This window comes from Purpureocillium takamizusanense, chromosome 9, assembly GCF_022605165.1.
Source record: "Purpureocillium takamizusanense chromosome 9, complete sequence".
Lineage (NCBI taxonomy): Eukaryota > Fungi > Ascomycota > Sordariomycetes > Hypocreales > Ophiocordycipitaceae > Purpureocillium > Purpureocillium takamizusanense.
Window position 1 is genome coordinate 847,293 of NC_063076.1, and position 18,815 is coordinate 866,107.

The following is an 18,815-nucleotide window of genomic DNA, read 5'->3' on the forward strand; positions in this document are numbered from 1 at the left end:
CCCGATTGCCTGCCCGCTGGTCCGCTTCGGGGCAAAGCCGCATCGTCGTGGTGCCGCTCGATTTATCAGCCGCCCCCGATGCTCACTGCTCTCACCGGTCTCACCTGCGCGCGGTGGCTGCTTTTCGCTTTCTTTCAAGGAGACGCGGGCAAGGGAGTTATTAGAAAATCCAACCGACTTCAACACGCATTGCTTTGGACCATGACGTATTCCGACGATTCTGTCTGCAATGAGTACTCATGCTTCAAGGCCAGTACCTCCAGACTGGCCCCCGGAACCCGCCACATCATGCCAGCACTACGGGTTCAAGATGCGTAACAGAAGAATTATTGTACGCAGTACCGTATGTTGACTGATTACATGTACTACTTCGAAAGACTGCCACAACGTGCTTCCACCACCTCCCTCTCCCTTCCCCTCCCTTCCCCTCGGTATCTGGACCCCCAGCCCCCCTTTCGTCCCTCAGCCCTACCGCCGGCAAGCCGGCACAGGCTTCATCTCGGCCCCGGTCGAGGCGATGCTAATCGTCCACTCGCCCGAGGGTCCATGAACCGTAATCGACATGTCCGTGGCGTCGGTGTGGGCCGCCACCGCGTGCGCAACCACGTTCCTCACCACCTCGGCGTCCGTACCCAGGGGGCTCTTGAGGGCCGAGCACGAGTTGAGCGACGCCGAGTTGACGTGGGCCGAGATGATGCCGGCGATGGCGACGCCAAACCACGTGGCCCAGAACGGCCGGTCCAGGAACTCGAGTAAGCTGGTGCACGCGGGCTTGGCCTTTTCGACGGCCGCCAACCACGCCTCGTACGCGGCCTTGATGGTTTTGTTGCCATGCACCGCGGCGCAGGTGACCACCTCGGTGCACTTCTCCCCGATCCCTCCCAGGTCGCGCGTCTCGAGATCCACGACGGTGGCATCGTCGTCGTCGGAGCCGCCCCCCCTCCTGACCAATTCGCCAAGGTCCCAGACCTCATCAGAGCGTCGGTGAACTGGAAGTTTGATCGGTTAGCACGGAAAAGCTCATGTCGTCTGTTGACGCCTTCTGTTGCGACACCGATCAAAGGCGAGTGAGTGAGCTTACCTTGGTCGTCCCATTCATCGGCGGGAACGCCCGTATAAACACCCTCTGCGAGTTGATGATATCGAATCACCTTGCCGAGGTAGTCGTCATACTCTCCGTGAGTCATCGCTGCTATCTTGGTCGCGCCAAGGGTTGCGAGATAAAGGGCTTTGAGCCAGTGCTGGGATCGCATGTTGGACTAATACGACTAACGAGACCAAGGAGAGAGCCTCGGAACCATCAATGTCCCGACTTGTGCGACTCTATGTTGTTGCTGGTTTGTCGTTGCTGTTGTTGTTGACGTGATGATTGTAAGTCTAGTAGTTGTGGTTGCGATTGTGTGAATTGTCTGGTGGCTTTCGTTGTGCTTGGAGTTGTCGTGCTACTTCAATGTTGTGCGGTGTTACAAGCTTGTCTCAACATCAACACATGGGCGCCATCTTCAACTTATCAAATACTCAATGGCGAGCTCCTGCCTGTGCCGTATTACGAACCGGGCGAGATGTGTGAACCCCGTGATGCCGCAAAGCCACCCCAGCTTTCCGGGGCGCGTCTGTGACCCGCGCAGACGTAACGAAAAGGGGCCCTGCTTGGACCGTCTCGTGGAGCCATGCGATCCATGCGGGCGCGTGCGATGCCCTCGCCGTCCGTTTCTCTTACAAATTGAGCTTTTTTATAAGCGCCAACGAAAGGACCGACAGCGGAGAGACATGGACTCACTCAACCAGTTGGGCGCACGCCATCCTCGCGGAAGACGGCGTCGCTTCCCTTATCAGCGACATGTCTCCTCCCTACCGGCCGATGCCAAAGGCGACCCGCGCGGAGTGATGATCTCCGATAAAGCGCAAGCGGGTTGGCGGAGGGTAAGATCGAGACGCGACCTAAACACTGTTGGATGTTACGTCGACGGGAAACAGTCGCAGGTATGCGGGAGCCTGGAGCCCGCGATATGACGACATGCTCCCGTTTCAAGTATGCAGCATAGTCCCCGAACAAACAGCGAGGAGGAGGAGGAGGAGGGAAAGAGCAATGTCTGCAATCGAGGTCAGTCTCGGCTGCGCCATGGGGCATGTTCGACATGCGTGTCTCTCACAATTCAAGCGAGCCATGAATGTCGCCATATTTGCCGCGTGACCTGCTATCCAAGCTCTCGCCCCGAGGGCCACTACTCATCATGCGCCTCTCTTGCGAGACCGCGTGAGGTGTCACGCGAGCAGCTCCCATCTTTGGTCCAGCCAGAACGCGCACATCCGGGGCTCCATGGGGAAGAGGCGGTGATCTGGCGGGGTTTCTGGGGGGGCATTTGCAGCTCTGGGAAAGACATGCCGGGGCCGGTGGATGCCTTGTTCAACGACGTTTGACCCAGTCGGGTGTTGGGTCTGGTGATGCGCGAAGACGGCGGCGGAGCCTCATCGCAACCCGAGCTTCAATAGGCGCCGCGTTGCTATTACAGCGGGGTTTTGCGCCCAAGATACGGTCTACAATGGTCTTGGAACGTGGTATGGAGGCGCATTCGGCGCCCTGTGAGCCGTGGCAGACGAAACGCACCGACGGGACGAGGGGAAGTAAGGTAGTGGGACCGATGACGATGACGCCGGACATGAAAGCTAGGACCACCATGGCATCCGGACTGAGGCGCAGAGAGGCGGTCGATATCGATTTGGGTGCTGCAGAGTGGTGGCGCCTCGGGGGGATGAGGCAACGATTCCCGCGGCACGCGCCAGGAAGGAGTTTGCCTCGGCAAAGGGGTGACCCTGCCGGGTTTCTATTTACACTCCCACTTATCGCCCAAGATACACGTAAGGCGTACGCGTAAACACATTTGTCTTGAGCGCCGAAGTCACGCGATAAGACTATGGGAGCAGCGGCTAAACGCCCCTCCCTCCCCTGACGGCCCTTCACTCGGCGCCATTGTACCCTGAATCTTCCGTCTTGCCCCCTCCGCGGATGGAGTAACAAACAAACGAGTCCGTCGCAGCCTATATATATATCCTCATGACACGTACGCGAGTCAGGTCTGTATCGAGGCCATCTCCCGTTCCAGCACCATCTTCCAGCCCGCGAGCGGCGGGTCCTCGTCCTCCCAGTAGGCCAGCATCCCGATGGCCTTGTAGACGGCCTCCTCCCAGCCCTCGGGCATCGTCTTGCAACCCGTCCTGGCCGCCGCCACCAGCGTCAGCGCGCTGCGGGTGCACGCGCGGATCATGAAGAAGCCGCCGTGGTGCCTGTGGAAGAAGCCCGGCTCGTTGGCGCGCAGCTGGTGCACGTGTGTGTCGAGCCCGCGGCGCGCGAGCTCCTGCAGCTGCGGCCGCAAAGGCGGAGGCCCTGTGGCGCTGTTGCTGCTGCTGCCGCTGTTGTTGCTACTGTTACTACTACTATTACTGCTGCTGTTGCCAGGTGGTAATGCGCTGCTGTTGTCGAGGCTCGCCATGACAAAGGGCCAGTACACCATCTCAAAGAGGTTGATGAGCCGCCCGCGCAGCACGGAGCGCTCGATGCCGTCCTCGTCGATGGGCGTGTGGATGGACAGCTCCGCAGGGAGGCTGTCGGACCACTCGCGGGCCTGGGCCTCGTACTCGGGCGTCATGTCGGCGAGGACGTCGAGAAACGCCGAGTCGGAGGAGGCGTACCGCTGGCGCAGGGTGAGCACCTCGCTGCACAGGCGGCTCGTCAGCCGGCGGAGGGATATCTCGGCGAGGTAGAAGAGCCAGGCGGCGCGCGACCGCTGCGTCTCCGAGCTGGGCCCGTCGGGGGACTCGGCCGGCGGCACCGGCGGCGCGGGGAAGAAGGGCGGGTAGAGCGTGCTGCCCGAGTGCCTGATGTCAAAGTCCGGGAGGGAGAGCTCGCCGCGCAACTCGCGCTCCGACTTCCAGGCGGACCAGTACACGGCCTGCTCCTGCGTGTCCTCGACGCCCATCTCCATGCTGTCGGGCGACGCGCCGGCGGCCAGGGTCTGCGCCCGAGACAGAAAGGGGAGATGCTGGCACGCGGCGAGGGCCTGGTTGAAGAAGCGCCACGCGTGGACGGGCTTGAACTCGACCATCATCATGTACACGCCCGAGAGGAACAGGCACTGCGCGCCGATGATGTCGTCCTTGACGAGCAGCACGCCGATGCGCTTCTGCGCCGCCAGGAAGAAGGCCTGCGCGTCGGCGTACGCCTGCGTCCCGATGCGCGTCTCGGGGCTGGGCCCAAACGGCGTGGCCACGGAGCCCAGCGCGCAGATGAGGAGCGCGAGACACGACGCGGCCGACCAGTCGATGCCGTCGAGGAAGGCGCGGACGACCATGCGCCGCGCCGAAGGCTCGTCGAGGATGGGGTTCTTGCAGTGGATGTAGAGGAAGAAGTTGTCGAGGAGGCGGTAGATGCGATGCGACTCCATGTCGACGAGGGCGGAGATGGTGGTGGTGGCGGCGGTGGCGGGGGAAGAGACGGTATCACAGGCCGCAGAGGTAGGCGGCGGAGGCGTCAGGAAGACGTGGTTGCTGCTATTCCGGAAGACGGGCCATTGGAGGATGTGGTCGATGCGCTGCGGGAGGACGCTGTTGACGCGAGGGCCGTGACGGGCATCATTCACACGCGCGAGGTGGCCAGTTCCTGAGGAGCCGCGAGCGCTCAGCCTCTGATCGTCGTCGTGGCCGCCGCCGTCGTCGTCGTCGTACGCTGCGCCAAACGGCATGGTTTGCATCTGCGGCAGCTGCGCAAATACGTAGCCCTCGGACGCGTTGCGCGCCATGGGAAGCGGCAGCGGCATCGCCGACGCCGTGGTGGGGCCGGGTGCCGGAGTGGCTGAGTCCGGGTCCGGGTCCGGGTCCGGTGCTCCGGCGGCGGCCGCCCGACCGCCCGACCCGGCATCCCCCACCGACGGAGGCGGCGGTGGCGGTGGCGGCACGGTGGCGCTCCGCAGCAGGCGCTCTAGGTCATCGAGGCGGTCCAGGATCTTGAGGCTGGCCGGGTCGAAGCTCGACAGGTCGACGGGCGACTGGATGCACGTCGCCCCGACGCTCTCGCAGTACGTGCAGCTGGGACGCTTGTTGTCGCACTTTGTCTTTCTGGCGCGGCACACTGCCCGGCTGGTTAATAAGCCTCCGTTCTCGGTGTAACACGCACACGAACACATAACACACAACACACGCACAAACAACACACAACGCACACGCAACAACACAACACACGTGCCGCTCGGGTGGGCCGGGGTAGGGGAACGACCGGGCGGCTCCCCGAGGATCCTGGACCCAACGGGAGGAGGGAGGAGTAGTAGTACGTAGGAGACTTTTTGCTTACCCTGGCAGGCAGTGTTGGCCCGCTTCCTGGGGTAAAAAGCAGTGCCCCGTGCCGCGGGCCGCTTCCCCGCGCGGCGGCCGGAAGCAGTAGGCGGAGGCGGCGGGGAGGCGCCGCCTTCGTCGTCGTCGTCGTTGTTGTCGGGGCCCGAGTGGCCATGCACGCGCGTTGCTGATGCTGCTGATGCTGTTGCTGCCGCTGTCACTCTCCCGCCCGTAGTGTTGGCGCTCGTGAACAGGCCGCCTGCCCCCGCGGCCCGACGCGACAGCCCCCGCCCGTCAGCATCGTCGACGTCGCCTTCTTCATCTTGAACGCGGCGGTGGCTCTGGCGAGGCTCCCCGGCGGCGGCGGGCGGCGGCAGACTCGCCACGGCGCGAGCAGCCTCCGACTGGCCGCCGCCGCCGCCGCCGTGCAGGTGGTGCGCCCGCTGGCCATGGAACGCCGGCAAGGGAGACATGGCTTGGTCGTCCTCGCTCGGGTGTGCGCGGCAGGGTCTGCCTGCCTGCCTCTCCCCGCGAGGCGGTGCACGGGCGGGCTCCGCAGCGGCGGTGGTGGCCAGGCTCTCTTCTCTTTGGTCTGGGGGGCGGCAGCGATGGGAGGGAGAACCGTGGGGGTGGTGACTTGCCCACGCTACTACACGCAAAGGGTAAGACGAGAGCTGTTGTGGGAGAAAGAGAAGAAGACAGGATGCGGGGTGGGCGTTGTCGAGCCACAGCTCGGGGAGTCTCGCCGTGAAGTAGTAGTAGCAGTGATGAATGAAGGCAGTTGGCAACACCCGGAGGTCGGCATCGGCTGAGTACTGTACTGTACAGTCAGTCGGCGCAGTCCCCGCGCTGCTGGCTGGCTTTTCGCTCGTTGGGTAAATCGGTAAAGATAAATTGAAGAAAGCTTGGGCTGGGGGGGCAAGCTTGTTGCTTCCCCCGCACCGGACGGACGCCCTGGTCAAGTTCGCCGCCGCCGCCGCCGCCGCCAACCCCAACGCGGGTCACGGGCCTAGGGACCCTTACTACTGCTCATTACTTAGTAGTCCCTTCAACCCCCGGCCTGACCAGGGAGAGGGGGGCCCTCCCCATGCGGTAGTTGGAAAAAGAATCGCCGAGATGTGATGCGGTTCCAAGGGGGCTGGGGGGGCGCCATATAGCGTCTTTGGTGCGAGTGTGTGTGTGTGCGCGACGTCTGCTCGCGTCGTGCCTGCTTCGTTCGCCATGTGGTGTGTATGTGTGTGTGTGTATGTCACTAGAGGACAGCATGCATGCGTGCCAAACCGGGCACTTCATTCCATGTCTTTGTACGTGGGCGGGAACGGCCGAGCGGTCACCATCGTGTCTGGTGTCTGCATGTCCGATCGCCCTCGCGGGCCTGGGGAAAGTACCCAACGAACTAACTAACGTAGTACATACTTTCAATAACTGGCACCTAGGTGGTGCCGAGCATGGCATGACAACATGGAGGTGGGCCTCCTGTCAAAACACTTGACATGGACAAGGGGGGATTGATGCCGGGCGGGAGGGGGAGTCGGGACGAGGAGCACACGATTGATGAACGTGGCCTGCCAAACATAGTCACAACCTGCCTGCCGTACAGGCACGGGGCTTTTTTTTCTTCTGCATCGACGGACCGAAACTCATGTATATACGCACGTAGGCATAGACAGATCTACTGCTCCTGCTGCTAGTACTTGCTTGAGAGTTGAGACTCGTAGCCGGCGTCCAGTCCAGCGCGGGCATCGGGCCGCATTGGGCTCTTAACGCCCTCGATTTATATGCCGAATCACCCCTCGCATTGATCAAAAATGGATGGATGGATGGAATGTCTGCTGTCCTCCCACATACCCCGCTACTCCTGCAAAGGCGCTGGTGGTGGTGGTGGCTTGCCGCGGTTTTTGACTTTTCTTGCAAGAATGCCCCCCTTGCGAGCAGGGAAAACCTCACGTGGTGGTGGCCCGCAACGTCTGTAAAGTCTGTTCCGTCTCCTTCTGTCTCCAACGTTGCTGCATAGCCTACCTTTCCTCTACTGCTAAAGGTACTAACTAGCCGGGGGTGGGGAGTAATAAGGGGACTAACCTAGTAACTTGACGTTAGTTAGTAGTGGCCTTCTCGGGACCGGTTTCAATCGCTCTCACCCTCTTCAAATGTTGCCTCGGGGAATGTCGCTCTCTGCACGACACCGGACCCCTCCCCTTTTCCCTCGCGCTTGCTCTTCTCCCATTGCCGGTTCTGCCCCTCCCCGTCTCTCTGTCTTTTTCCTCTCCATCTCTCTGTTTTGACACGCACACACACACACTTTTAAACTCTCCCAAATGTTGGGGGGAGGGGCCTGGCCCGGCGGGGCCACGTCAAGTTGTTCAGGGTATCCATCTGCCACCTTATTGCGACGATGAATACAGTACGACAGTTTCGTACCACGCACTAACTTACTTGGTGCGTACCCCAGATCATGCAGTCGGGCCGAAGGTGCGGCGTGCCCAACCGCCAGCCCACATCATCGACCGGACATGGAGGGAGGGGGGGAAAGAGGGAGGAGGAGGGGGGAGCACCCATGTGGAAAGACTTGAGGCGGGGCTCGATCGAGAATCAAGCGACGTGCATATCATGCATGGGCTCAACACAAGATAACCTTGTCTCCTGTCGGCTCCCCCAAAGCGGGCCGCCGACCAACCCAGACCGTTCCTGGGTTGCGTGTGTGCGTTGGCGCTCTGCTGCTGCTGCTGTTACTGCTGCTGCAGTGCTGCTGCAGCTGCAACTTTGACATTGAGCCGGGCATCCATCCATCCATCCATCCTTATTATTGAACCTTGCGTTGGGGCAAGCATCATATAAAAAAAATTCACCACTTGTATATATAAAGCCCCATCTAAGCGGACGCGTTTTGAGCCATGGGGACCCCCCGTGAAGTTGATGAAGTGACCGAGACAGCAGCATAGCGTCGAGGACTGTACGGCCAGCCCTTTATACTATACAGACCCCCGCTTCTATATCCAAAAGAAGAGACCACGAGGCAGCCGCAATCAACTTCGAGGCCAAGGGCCGGTACATTCCACAAGGCCTCGAGGCATAATCATCATCAGAAAATCAATTGACGCACGCGCGCGAAACCCCGAACAAGGGCCCCCGTTGGACCCCCCATCATCATCATCGCCCACCCCGCCGCAGACCCGGATCCCCTCCCTGCCCATCCCATGGAGAAGCGGCAGGAAGAGGCCCGCATCTCGGGCGTCGAGGACGTCAACGTCAAGCGGGAGACCATTCGGGTCGACCACGAGGCCGAGCACAAGCTCACCATCAGGGAGGTCCTCCGGCACCACCCCGCCCTGGTATGGTGGTGCTTCTACTGGTCCATGGCCGGCGTTGGCTGGTAAGCTGCTACTCAACATGAAGTTGCCATTGAGGCCCAGTGAGAGGCTTGGTTGACTGATGGAACCCAATTCATTGTACCGTTAAAGGGGCTTCGACGCCCAGGTCAACGGCGGCATGCTGAGCGTGCGATCGTTTCGCCGCGACTTTGGATACTACTACAACGGCGAGCCCGTCCTGCCCGCCAGCTGGCAATCTGCCTTTAACACGGTCAGTGACCTCGTTATCCCCCCCCCCCCCCCCTGTCGAACCCCTCTCTTCCTTTCCCTATATAGATAACTCACACGTGTTTGGGAGGGGGGGGGGAATAGGTCTCGTCCGTGGGCCAATTCTTCGGCGGCTTCCTCTGCTCCTACATCGCCGACCGGCTCGGCCGCAAGCCCGCCCTCGCGCTGGGCCTCGTCGTGGCGACGGGCGGCATCCTCGGGCAGGTCTTCTCGGCGAGCAACGCGGCCTTCCTCGTGTCCAAGCTCATCCTCGGCGTGGGGCTGGGCTTCTACCTGACGCTCGGCCCGCTCGCCACCTCCGAGTGCACGCCCGTCGTCTTCCGCGCCATCGCCACCGCGGGGGTCCAGCTCGGCATCGCGTCCGGCCAGCTGCTCTCCAACGCCGTCATCAAGGCCTTTGGCGAGTGGGAGTCGCGCTGGGCCTACCGCGGACCCTTTGCCATACAGCTCTTCTTCTGCGTCTTCCTCGCCGCGGGGCTGCCGTTTGCGCCCGAGACGCCCTGGCATCTCGTCCGCGTGGGGAGGCGCGACGAGGCTAGGCGCTCGCTCGCGCGTCTGTACGGCGGTAGTGATGATCGTATCGAGGCTAGGCTCGTGACGCTCGAGGCGACGGTCGCGGCGGAGCGCGCGCACGGGGGCAGAGACGCGGACCTGTCGGGCTTGCTCGAGTGCTTCCGCGGGACGAACCGCCTACGCACCGTCATCTCGACGTGCGTGTTCCTGTGCCAGCACCTCACGGGCATCATCTTCGTGCTCGGCTACAGCACCTACTTCTTCCAGCTCGCGGGCCTGCCGACGGACAAGAGCTTCGACCTGGGCGTGGGCGTTACGGCCGTGGCCCTCTTCAGCGTCGCCTGCAGCTGGTTCGCCATCAACTCCATCGGCCGGCGCACCCTCTTCGTCTACGGCATCGCCAGCACCACCGTCGTGCTCATCCTCATCGGCATCCTCGACGTCATCCCCACCGGCGCCGCCAAGTGGGTGCAGGCCGCCCTCACCGTCATATACGCCTTCATCTACATCTTCACCCTGGGCGCCTGCGCCTTTGCCATCCTCGGCGAGGTCAGCTCCGCCACGCTGCGCGCCCCGACCATTGCCCTCGCCACCGCCATGCAGGCCATCTGCGGCATCGTCTTCGGCTTCGTCATCCCCTACATGATCAACCCCGACCAGGGCAACCTCAGGGGCAAGGTCGGCTTCATCTTTGGCGGCATGTCGGCCTGCGCAACCGTCTGGAGCTTCTTCTTCGTGCCCGAGCTCAAGGGCCGCACCTTTGACGAGATTGACCAGATGTTCATCGAGAGGGTGCTCCCGAGGAAGATGGGCTCGTATCGGGTCGAGACGTTTTGAGCCCTTTCACCAGCTTGCATGTGATTCGCTTCGTTTGGAGGAGCAGCTGTGGTGGCAAGTTGCCGCCTGGCAATGTAGACTGGAAGCAAGGCGCCGCATCGCACGATGCATCATGCAGGCTTGCAGCGAACGTCAACCGTGTGGCGGAGGCAAGACACAGGATTCTTGTACGCGAACAATCAAAAAGAAATCAAGGCCAAGACTCTACAACGACAAAGATGGCTTGGTAAATTGCAAAGCGGGTGAACTGGATATGCTAGCCCAGCGCCCTCTTCTCTGACACATTTCCAACGTGGCCGTCGTCAAGTCGTACAACTCCATCCACGGACCCACGACTCCCCAGCCTCTCGCCGTCCTCCGAGTCCGGGTCGTCGACCTTGGCACGCCAGCCCATGTACCACGGGCCGGAAAACAGCTCTGCCATCCTCTCCATGGGCACGCCCTTTGTCTCGGGCGCCCACAGCCCGAGGACCACGAGCCCCGTCGCGCAGACGCACGCCCAGAACACGTACGCGCCCCAGACGTTGAGCGCCTCGAACATCTGCGGCGTCACGCGCACGACGGCGAACTGGAACAGCCAGTGGACCATCATGTTGGTCGCGTAGCACACCCCGCGGATCCGCGTCGGCAGGATCTCCGTCCCGTAGAGATACTGCACCGTGCACAGGCCAATGGACCAACCAACCGCGTAGATGAAGACGGACGCCACTGCGGCCTCGGACGCCGCCTCGTTCTTGGACTCCTTCCACAGTGCCATGTAGATGGCCATGTAGATGTGCGTCACGCACTGCAGGGCCAGGCCCGTCATGAAGCAGCGCCGCCGCCCAAAATAGTCGATGAGACCCCAGGTGAAAATCATGGTGAAGACGAGCTTGACAGCCCCGTAGCCGCCCGAGTTGATGAGCGAGTGGCGGTTGCTCGCGATGCCGGCCAGGCGGAAGATTTCGGGGATATAGTACGTGATGCCGTTGCCGCCGCTCCACTGCGCAAAGGTCTGCATGGCGAGGCCGAGCAGGAAACGCCTGCGGTAGCTGGGGATCGTGGCCACCTCCTTGATGATGGTCCAGGTCGACGTGTCTGAGAGAACCTGGTTCTTGTCTCGAATTTCTTGCTGAATGTCGCGAAACTCGGCTACGACTGCAGGGTCCTCTGTGGTACTGTTGCGCAGCTTGGCCAACACCGTGAGTGCCTCATGCGGGCGGTTCTTACATGCAAGCCAGCGGGGTGTGTCGGAGAGGAAGAGAGAGGCCACGAGGGCCAGGCCAACGGGGATCTGCACGACGCCGAGCACGATGCGGTACTGCATCCGCGACTCGGGTAGCGTTCTGACGACCGCGTAGTTGATGAAGAAACCTGTGTGCGCGCACCACCACCAGCGTCAGCCAGGTGCGCGTGTGCGAGGAGGGGGGGGGGGGGGGGGGGGGGGGGGGGGGGGGGGGGGGGGGGGGGGGGGGGGACTGCGTTAGGTAGGGGGCTGTGGCCAGGCCAGGTTCGCGCGCACCAATCATCAGGAAACTCAGCAGGACAACCATGTAGAGTGACACGATCATGCCTCTCGACCGGGCCCTGGCCACCTCTGTCAGGTACAGGGGTGCCACGACAGTCAGGCCGCCGGCGCCGACGCCGCCCCATATGCGGGCGAACATGAGCAACCCCACTATGCCCGAGGAAAACGTGACGGTGAAGAAGCCCGTCATCCAGAGCACGGTGAAGAGCTGCCAGCTGCGCAGGCGGCCGATGTGGTCGGTCACGGCGACGGCCATGATGGCGCCAATGGCGGCGCCCAGGACGCCGAGCGAGGTGATGACGGCCTTGCGGCTGGTGAGCTGGGCCGGGGAGCCGTTCCATCGCGCTCTGATGAGGTCAAAGTCCTGCAGGAAGGAGCGCATGCCCGAGGCAGCGGAGAAACCACCCTCATCGTAGCCTGATGAGCGGACAACCCCCGTCGTCAGTCGTGTCGTTTAGAAGCAAGGGGGCATGCGCAAAGGTGGGAGGGAGGACTCGCGCGCGGCACAGCTTCTCTTCTCGCTGCGGGACGAAACGAGAAATTGGGGGGGGGGGCCGAACGACGTACCTTTCGGGATCGACCCGCAGGCAATGACCACGACGGTCAGGACGAAGTAGGGGTTGAACCTGGGCAGCTTCATGGCCGCCGCGGTCGGCAGTCGCCGCTGTCGTCACGTCGGGGAGGGTCCGACGTCGGGGATGCAGCACGCACGCAGCGGACGGGGTTGGTGGTGGTGGTGGTGAACTGACGGGGCGCCGCCCACTCTGTCGGGCGCATGGAGGGTCGGTCGTTTGGTCCCTTTTCGACTGACTGACTCTCCTGGCCGCCGCGCTACTGCGGGCTCGCACACGCAAGTCGGGTCACTCGCGAACCCAGCAAACACGAGAGCGTGCGGCGCGCGCGCGACTGGGGCTCCTCCTCTCTCGTGCGTGGCGGTCGGTCGTTCGTCTGGTGGGCAGCAGCGAGTACCGACCGTCCGGATCTTGTTGTGGCGACGGCCGGCAGGCTGGGGCAGCCGCGTGGGCTTAGTGCGTGATGGATAAATGGATGGATGGATGATGGATGGGTCGCTCAGGTCGGTCGCGGCCATGCGGTTGACGCTGACGGTGACGGTGATGGCGGGGGGCGATGGCGAGTCGTTTGCGGCTGTTTGCGTGCGTTCGTGCGTCGTCTCTCACCGGCAGCGCGCGGCGACGAGCATCTTTGTTTGTCTTCTGGCGTGGCCGGCTCGAGGCGTGAGATACCCAACGTACCAAGTAGAAGTGAGGGGGTGAGAGGAGTTTTTCGGCCCAGCCAGCTCAGCCGTTTGAAGCCAGCCCGCTCGCGTTGAGGTGATTCGTTTTGCCTTGCCTGCCTTGCCTTGCCTGGCAAGCCCAGCCCGTTAACGTTGGCTTGCCTTGTAGGTACCGCACATAGTAAGTTGGGTACGTTAGTAACTTCCAAAGTCGTTGCGCGCAAACCCAAAATCCTCAGCCACGGGCGCCCCCAGATATGTGTGCGTGTGCGTGTGCGTGCGTGTGTGTGTGTGCGCGCACGCCGCCCAGCTTCGGCCTGCCCGATTAGGCGCATTGTCGAGGGGGCCAGAAAAGCCACAAAACGGGCTGTGGCTAAGCTCGGCAGCCCGATTGGGCACTCAAAGGGCGGAGAAAGGCGGAAACGGGAATGGGCGGCCGGGATTCAGCTGCTACGGCCCCAAGGGAAAAAAACAGAAGGATATTGGAAACGGAAGGGGGGAGGGGGGGAGGGAAACATCAACGGTTCACAATTGAAGCTATTCACACCTCCAACAACAAAACAAAATAACCCGACCCTCATCACTTGCCGCTGCTGCTGCTACCCACCCACCCGCACCACCACCACCACCACCACCAACCCAACTCCACGTTGCCCTCGCGTGGCAGCGACCCGCTCCCGCTACGGGCATTTTTGTTGTCCTGCGTTGCGACCCTTGCTTGATTCGAAGAGGAAGAGGGGGGGACCCGGACGCGGACCACTTCACACAGAGACAACACACCACGCAACCTCAGGTCTTCGCAACGGTTTTTGGGCCGGAAGTTGGCCGATGACGCCCGCACCCTCGGTTCCCGGAATCGTGGTTGCGGATGCAGCCTAAAAACAGAATCCTGGTCGTTGTGCGCGCCTGTCGACTTGTCAGGTTCATCACCACCGCCTTTCGGCCAACGTCCGAGCCGCCGGGCTCGACTCTTGTGATACCTCACCGTCTCGGGGCGCGGACAAGACCAGACATCGCCGGCTCGAGACGATGCATTCTTCCTCGTCAACAAATGCGCAAGGGCAGTTACTTGGTAGATATATCCTCAGTTATGCCCCAAAGACAAACGTCTGCCGCGCGGCCAGACCAGACCGAAAACCAGCCTGCTTTCTCGCCCAGTGGCCGGGCACCTTCTCCACCACCATGTCGCGTGTAGCCGTTCAACCGAGCCTCCATCTACGACGGGCACGCATTCGGGCAACCAACGAGTCCACCACTGACCTTTAGCCAATGTATGTAGTACAAGATGTCTCTCCTCGCAGAGCGGTCCCGAGCAGTAGTCCCCATAGGTTCGCACGGCCATCGACCATCGACCAAGACCATTAATTACCCTAGGCGCCCCTAGCGGCACCACCTCCCAAGCCTTTTCCCTTGCCAAGAGAGCCACGGTCCAGGACAACATCGTCATCATACAGATGTCAGTCCGGGGACCCCTAGACCACCCACGCGGTACGTAGCAGTAGTGCCCGAGGCGGGTCTCAGCCCTATGGCGCATCTGGAGTACCAAGTAGGTAGGCATGCAACGAGCACCCCTGGTCTCTTAGTCCTCGCTGCTGCGTACGTTGGCTGCGTCCCCGGAGTGCATTGCTGCGCGCAGGCGTGACGTGCGGCCCGGCTCTGTGAGTGGTTTCCCCACACTGGCGGCTATCCCATTCTCGCCAGATGCACACCATGTTGATAACACAGGCGTGTCGGGCGCCAAGTCACCCGAGCCGGCAATCGGACCCGTGAGATGGTGGGTCTGCGGCATGGCAATGCGTCCCTTGAGAGACTTGCTCACATCATCATCATCTGGAACAGGTCCATCGTTGGCGGTGCATGATGTGTGCCACCACCGCATTCATCCAAACGTGGACTGGTTCTCCGACTCGTGGATGGCTGCTACCCTGACACTCAACGGTTCCAGAGTGGACATGGCCTCGAAGACACCCGGGTGCATTGCCATTGACTCGGGCCCAAAGTTGTGATTCAGCGCTGGCTGGAAGAGTGGGTGTGAGGGTAGGGGCATCTGGCGGGGTTCTTCTGAATGGGGATAACCGGATGCTGGCATTGACATTTCGGGACGAGAAGCTGGGTAAGGTCCCGGCTGGCGTGGCGAAGGGGTATCCAAGCCCATGCCAATAGCTGCAAGCTCTCTGGTCAAGAGATTGAGGGCACTGTTTATCACTGAGGAATGTCAATGGTGCATCTCAGCGATGGGGCGCCGGCCGGCCGGCAGAAACAAGGGGATGCCTACCTGGGCTAAAGTTCTTGACCTGATCGAGGCACTGGATGCAGTAGCTCAGTTTTCGCATGGCCTGCTGCGCGTCGGGCGTCGCTTGGACCTGAAGCAGGAAGATTGACGCGGCAATGTAGACGCTATACGCAAGTGACAGGACGCAGTAGTTCATCGTAAACGTCCGGCAGAAAAGATCGAATATGGTGATGATGGCCGTTGCCGACGTCACACACTCCACCAGGTAGCTCTTGATCTGGGCGCTGCCCTCCTCGGTACCTCTTCCCCTGCCCGTGAGCATCGGCCGGTACAGCAAGATTTTGAACGTATGATAGAGGCAGCTTGAATTGGTTAGCGGCTTACGGGTCCCCTTGTGAAGATGGCAATGCGCGACTTACTTCATGGTGACGATGTGGGAAGGGGGTGCCATGGCCGGTAGCGCGAGCGGGTCGAGCTTCAAGTGAGGAGCCAGTTGGTCCCACCATTGCTGAAAAGCCGGCTCCTGGGCGCGGAGACAATCCTGCACCTCTGCGTCGGTGTTTTGGGACAGAGGATCGTACATGTGGATGAGGATCTCGTTGAAGATGACTGACAGGCGACACATGCTCATAAAACAGGATGCCGAATGCGCGGTGGTCGGAGGATATTTCCATGTGACGCCGACTTGCTGCGCGCCAAAGGGCACCCAAATATCCTCTTCGGCGGAGTCATCGACTGGCAAGTATCAGCACCGGCGCAAGGGGCGTGGGCAAAGGATTGCACTCACAGACTATTTGGGGTGGGGATATACTCGTCTGCTGGATAGACGGGGAGCGTCCAAGATACAGACTGATAAGCTTGTCCCAGAAATAGCAACTCCAGAATATACGGTGCCGGATCTCGAGGTCCTCGTCGGATAAGGGGAGGGAGCCCGGGTAGCGTTGCGCGTCGACACAAATCCCCAAATGATCGATGAGTCGGAAAGCGATGCCGCTGTACGTCCAAGCCTGCGTCGTGTTGCCGAGACTGCACTCCTGAGCACTCAGTAACAGCAGCGTCTGTATGGTGGGGATCGTGCAAATGCCGCGGCTGAGTTCGTCAAACACCATGCTGCGTGCATGTTTGGCAAACACGGCGCCTCCGTCGTATGACTCGTCCAAGAGCCGCTTCGTCGAGGGGTCGTTTTGGCCCCACCGGATAGAGTGTGAAATGACGGCGTTGAGGAGGGTATGCGAGTAGTATGGCCCCAGAGACTGCATGTCGCCTGTTCAACGTCAGCAAGGCCTCGAGGGCTGCTCAAAGATGGGTACGTACGAGTGAAGGCTGGTCGGTAGAGAAAGCCGAATAGCGGGTTGATCCAACACCAATGGACATTGAGTAAATATTGGAACGGTTCCTATCAAGAGTCAGCCGGCGACGACCATTCAAGGAAGGGGCCCCGCTAAAGGTGCGAGCGAGGTCCCGACAGCCGCATACGAGTATAGGGCATGGCAGGCATCTTGAGGGATATTGAACTGTCGCAACAGAAAGGTATACGCACAGGAATATCGGACAGGTTCTCCAACGCTCGTTGCTGCCAGGCATTGTTGACCAGCCGCTCCCTCCGCTGAACGTTGGAGTCGTTGGAGGTCATGTACTCGGACCCGACTGGCAATCGATCGCTGGGAAGATTGAAGAAGCTGGTAGTGCCATGGTAGGTGATGCCACCTCTGTCGTCGATCTTGAGGCCGCGAAAACCACGCGTGACGCCGTGTTCGTCGGGACACCGGGCCGAAGACGAAGCATCGTGAGCGGCGCCCACGGGGGGGCTGGAGTGCGACGAGGCGGCGGCGGACGCGGGGGATTTTGCGACGATTGCGAGCTGCTCTTCAAGCTCCTTGATTCGTTCCTCGAGGCGCTGCGTGTACGACAAGGTCGGGTTCCTGTTGTGGCCTCGTTCAGCGGCCGAGTCGCACATGCCACCCGTATGTATACCGCTCCGCTGGGGGGATGCCTGCTTACAACTTGTATACACAGTCGTCGTTGCGGGCGGCGCAGCGATGGCAGACGGGCTGCTCCCCGCCACATTTGACCTGTGCAGAGGTGGTCTCGTGAGCGGTGGTGTCCGAAAGTGCGGTTCCGTCGCTATGCGAGGCAGAGGAAGCGCGCGAGCGCCCCCGAGCAAGCAGTCACTCACCTTGCGCCGGCGGCAGGGCTCGCACGAGAAAGCGCTCTTCTTGGTTGCCTTGACCGACGACATTGCGGGCTAGCGGGTGCCGTTGCCGAAGCGATGGCATCGAGGTCGCGATTGCAGGGCAAGGGATGAATGAATGGTTGTGCCGCCTGTCTGGACGAAGGTTACAATGTCGCCTCGACGAGGCGAAGCTGGGCTGCGGTGGAGACTCTTGGGGCGGGGCTCCCTGCTGTATCCGACTCGAGCCCGCGGGGGCCCACAACTGGCAGGCCTAAAGTACCTAACCGCAGTCCGAGGGCTGCCGAATGCACGGCCAGGTATCGCTACCTGGCAGGTGTGACGAGTCTCGCCAGGCACGTGTCTAAGTCGCGTACCGTGTACCTTCCAAATGCGGCCTCGCAATGCACCTCGCACATGAAAATGGCGTCAATCCACGTCGGTCGTTTTGGTGCGCAGGCGTTTTGTCGGTACGCAGGCCGTCCCCTTTACTTTTTTCTCTCTGCCGGTGAAGAATCCCCAACGCCGTGGTGGCTGCGGCTCCGAGATTTGGCGTTGGCCCTGGCGCCGCCCGCCCGCAGTCATTCCATCATGGATGCCTCGGCCAGCTGGCACTGGCCCTACCGATGTACCTGCAAGGTACCTTATTGGGGCAGAGACGTCAGTACTTGGGCCTCGGCATGCATTAGTACCTAGGTACCTACAGTACCAGGTGACGAAGGCACGCTACGCAGGTAGCAGTTTGGTAGTAGATACTGTATCTTATGTACATAAGAACGTATAAGTAGGTACTTTCCTATCAAGGAATTACCTGTACTTCGACCTGGGAGGAACTAAACCCGGTGGCAGAATCAAGTTGGCGTTGTTGGTTGGGTCGTAATGTCACGAGAAGCCGCGAGGCAAGGGAAGCGGCCCGAAACCCCGACCCTCCATCCTATTCTCGTCGCACACAAAGTCTGCGGCCAGCCGGTTGCACGAGGATGAGGCTCAATTCTTCCCTTTACACGTCCCCACTTTCCGGCCGAGCAAAATCTCCGCCTCGCCCATCACCAGCATTCGTCGCAAGATGCCATCTTCAATCTGAAGAAGCCGTCGCCTGCGAGAAGAGCCTCTCACAAAAGAAAGTACTTGCGCCAACCTACAAGCAGGCAGGCCCTCGTCGTCGACATCCTGATCGCCAAGGCCGCCACCAGCCCAGCCCAATCTAGGCGCTACGCTGACTTGCACCCGGCATCCCGGAATCCCGGAATCCCGGCTGTCGCTTGGCAATCGCCCCGGCTGATGGTCATCCATCAGCCTGTTAACGTGCCTTTTTCCGCTGATCCTGCATGTTACTCATCATCCGCGCAAAAGCTTGCGTCATTGCATCACTTGCATTTCTGTCTGCCGAAATTACTAGT

General features: G+C 61.2%; 6 protein-coding genes across 7 annotated transcripts; 1 reads left to right on the forward strand and 5 right to left on the reverse strand.

Annotated features, from left to right (window-relative positions):
• Positions 1-468: 468 nt before the first annotated feature.
• Positions 469-1,253, reverse strand: JDV02_009091 (uncharacterized protein; the record flags this gene model as incomplete). Its single annotated transcript, XM_047990731.1, has 2 exons — positions 469-989; positions 1,082-1,253. The coding sequence occupies 2 exons, from the start codon at positions 1,251-1,253 to the stop codon at positions 469-471; spliced, it is 693 nt and encodes a 230-aa protein (XP_047846740.1).
• Positions 1,254-3,071: 1,818 nt separating this feature from the next.
• On the reverse strand, positions 3,072-5,798 carry ZCF27_1 (GAL4-like Zn(II)2Cys6 (or C6 zinc) binuclear cluster DNA-binding domain; the record flags this gene model as incomplete). The annotated part of the gene is made up of 2 exons (XM_047990732.1): positions 3,072-5,125; positions 5,345-5,798. The coding sequence occupies 2 exons, from the start codon at positions 5,796-5,798 to the stop codon at positions 3,072-3,074; spliced, it is 2,508 nt and encodes an 835-aa protein (XP_047846741.1).
• Positions 5,799-8,119: 2,321 nt separating this feature from the next.
• Positions 8,120-10,415, forward strand: JDV02_009093 (uncharacterized protein). The gene is made up of 3 exons (XM_047990733.1): positions 8,120-8,695; positions 8,784-8,904; positions 9,006-10,415. The coding sequence occupies exons 1-3, from the start codon at positions 8,520-8,522 to the stop codon at positions 10,269-10,271; spliced, it is 1,563 nt and encodes a 520-aa protein (XP_047846742.1). The 5' UTR covers positions 8,120-8,519; the 3' UTR covers positions 10,272-10,415.
• A 50-nt stretch (positions 10,416-10,465) lies between these two features.
• JDV02_009094 (uncharacterized protein) lies at positions 10,466-13,490 on the reverse strand. Of its 2 annotated transcripts, XM_047990734.1 has the most exons (3): positions 12,346-13,490; positions 11,773-12,195; positions 10,466-11,624 (listed from the first exon to the last, which is right to left on the reverse strand). In XM_047990734.1, exons 1-3 carry the CDS (start codon positions 12,416-12,418, stop codon positions 10,528-10,530), a joined length of 1,593 nt encoding a protein of 530 aa, XP_047846743.1. In that variant the 5' UTR covers positions 12,419-13,490; the 3' UTR covers positions 10,466-10,527. The 2 variants fall into 2 exon arrangements, with proteins under 2 accessions (XP_047846743.1, XP_047846744.1); XM_047990735.1 differs by lacking the exon at positions 12,346-13,490 and having other exon boundaries at positions 11,773-12,303.
• Positions 13,491-14,591: 1,101 nt separating this feature from the next.
• Positions 14,592-14,891, reverse strand: JDV02_009095 (uncharacterized protein; the record flags this gene model as incomplete). The annotated part of the gene is made up of 1 exon (XM_047990736.1): positions 14,592-14,891. The coding sequence occupies one exon, from the start codon at positions 14,889-14,891 to the stop codon at positions 14,592-14,594; it is 300 nt and encodes a 99-aa protein (XP_047846745.1).
• JDV02_009096 (uncharacterized protein) lies at positions 14,892-17,484 on the reverse strand (the record flags this gene model as incomplete). The annotated part of the gene is made up of 8 exons (XM_047990737.1): positions 14,892-15,217; positions 15,288-15,607; positions 15,665-15,980; positions 16,033-16,509; positions 16,560-16,641; positions 16,786-17,167; positions 17,247-17,317; positions 17,422-17,484. The coding sequence occupies 8 exons, from the start codon at positions 17,482-17,484 to the stop codon at positions 14,892-14,894; spliced, it is 2,037 nt and encodes a 678-aa protein (XP_047846746.1).
• Positions 17,485-18,815: the final 1,331 nt, after the last annotated feature.

What these genes read in the sequence shown, in the direction of transcription:
- JDV02_009094 (XM_047990734.1), bottom strand. Translation starts at nt 12,418, where the DNA reads ATGAAGCTGCCCAGGTTCAACCCCTACTTCGTCCTGACCGTCGTGGTC. An exon ending in CTGCGGGTCGATCCCGAAAG is followed by an intron (nt 12,196 to 12,345) that starts GTACGTCGTTCG and finishes TCCGCTCATCAG; the next exon opens with GCTACGATGAGGGTGGTTTC. An exon ending in GCTGAGTTTCCTGATGATTG is followed by an intron (nt 11,625 to 11,772) that starts GTGCGCGCGAAC and finishes GCGCGCACACAG; the next exon opens with GTTTCTTCATCAACTACGCG.
- JDV02_009093 (XM_047990733.1), top strand. Translation starts at nt 8,520, where the DNA reads ATGGAGAAGCGGCAGGAAGAGGCCCGCATCTCGGGCGTCGAGGACGTC. An exon ending in TCCATGGCCGGCGTTGGCTG is followed by an intron (nt 8,696 to 8,783) that starts GTAAGCTGCTAC and finishes GTACCGTTAAAG; the next exon opens with GGGCTTCGACGCCCAGGTCA. An exon ending in GGCAATCTGCCTTTAACACG is followed by an intron (nt 8,905 to 9,005) that starts GTCAGTGACCTC and finishes GGGGGGGAATAG; the next exon opens with GTCTCGTCCGTGGGCCAATT.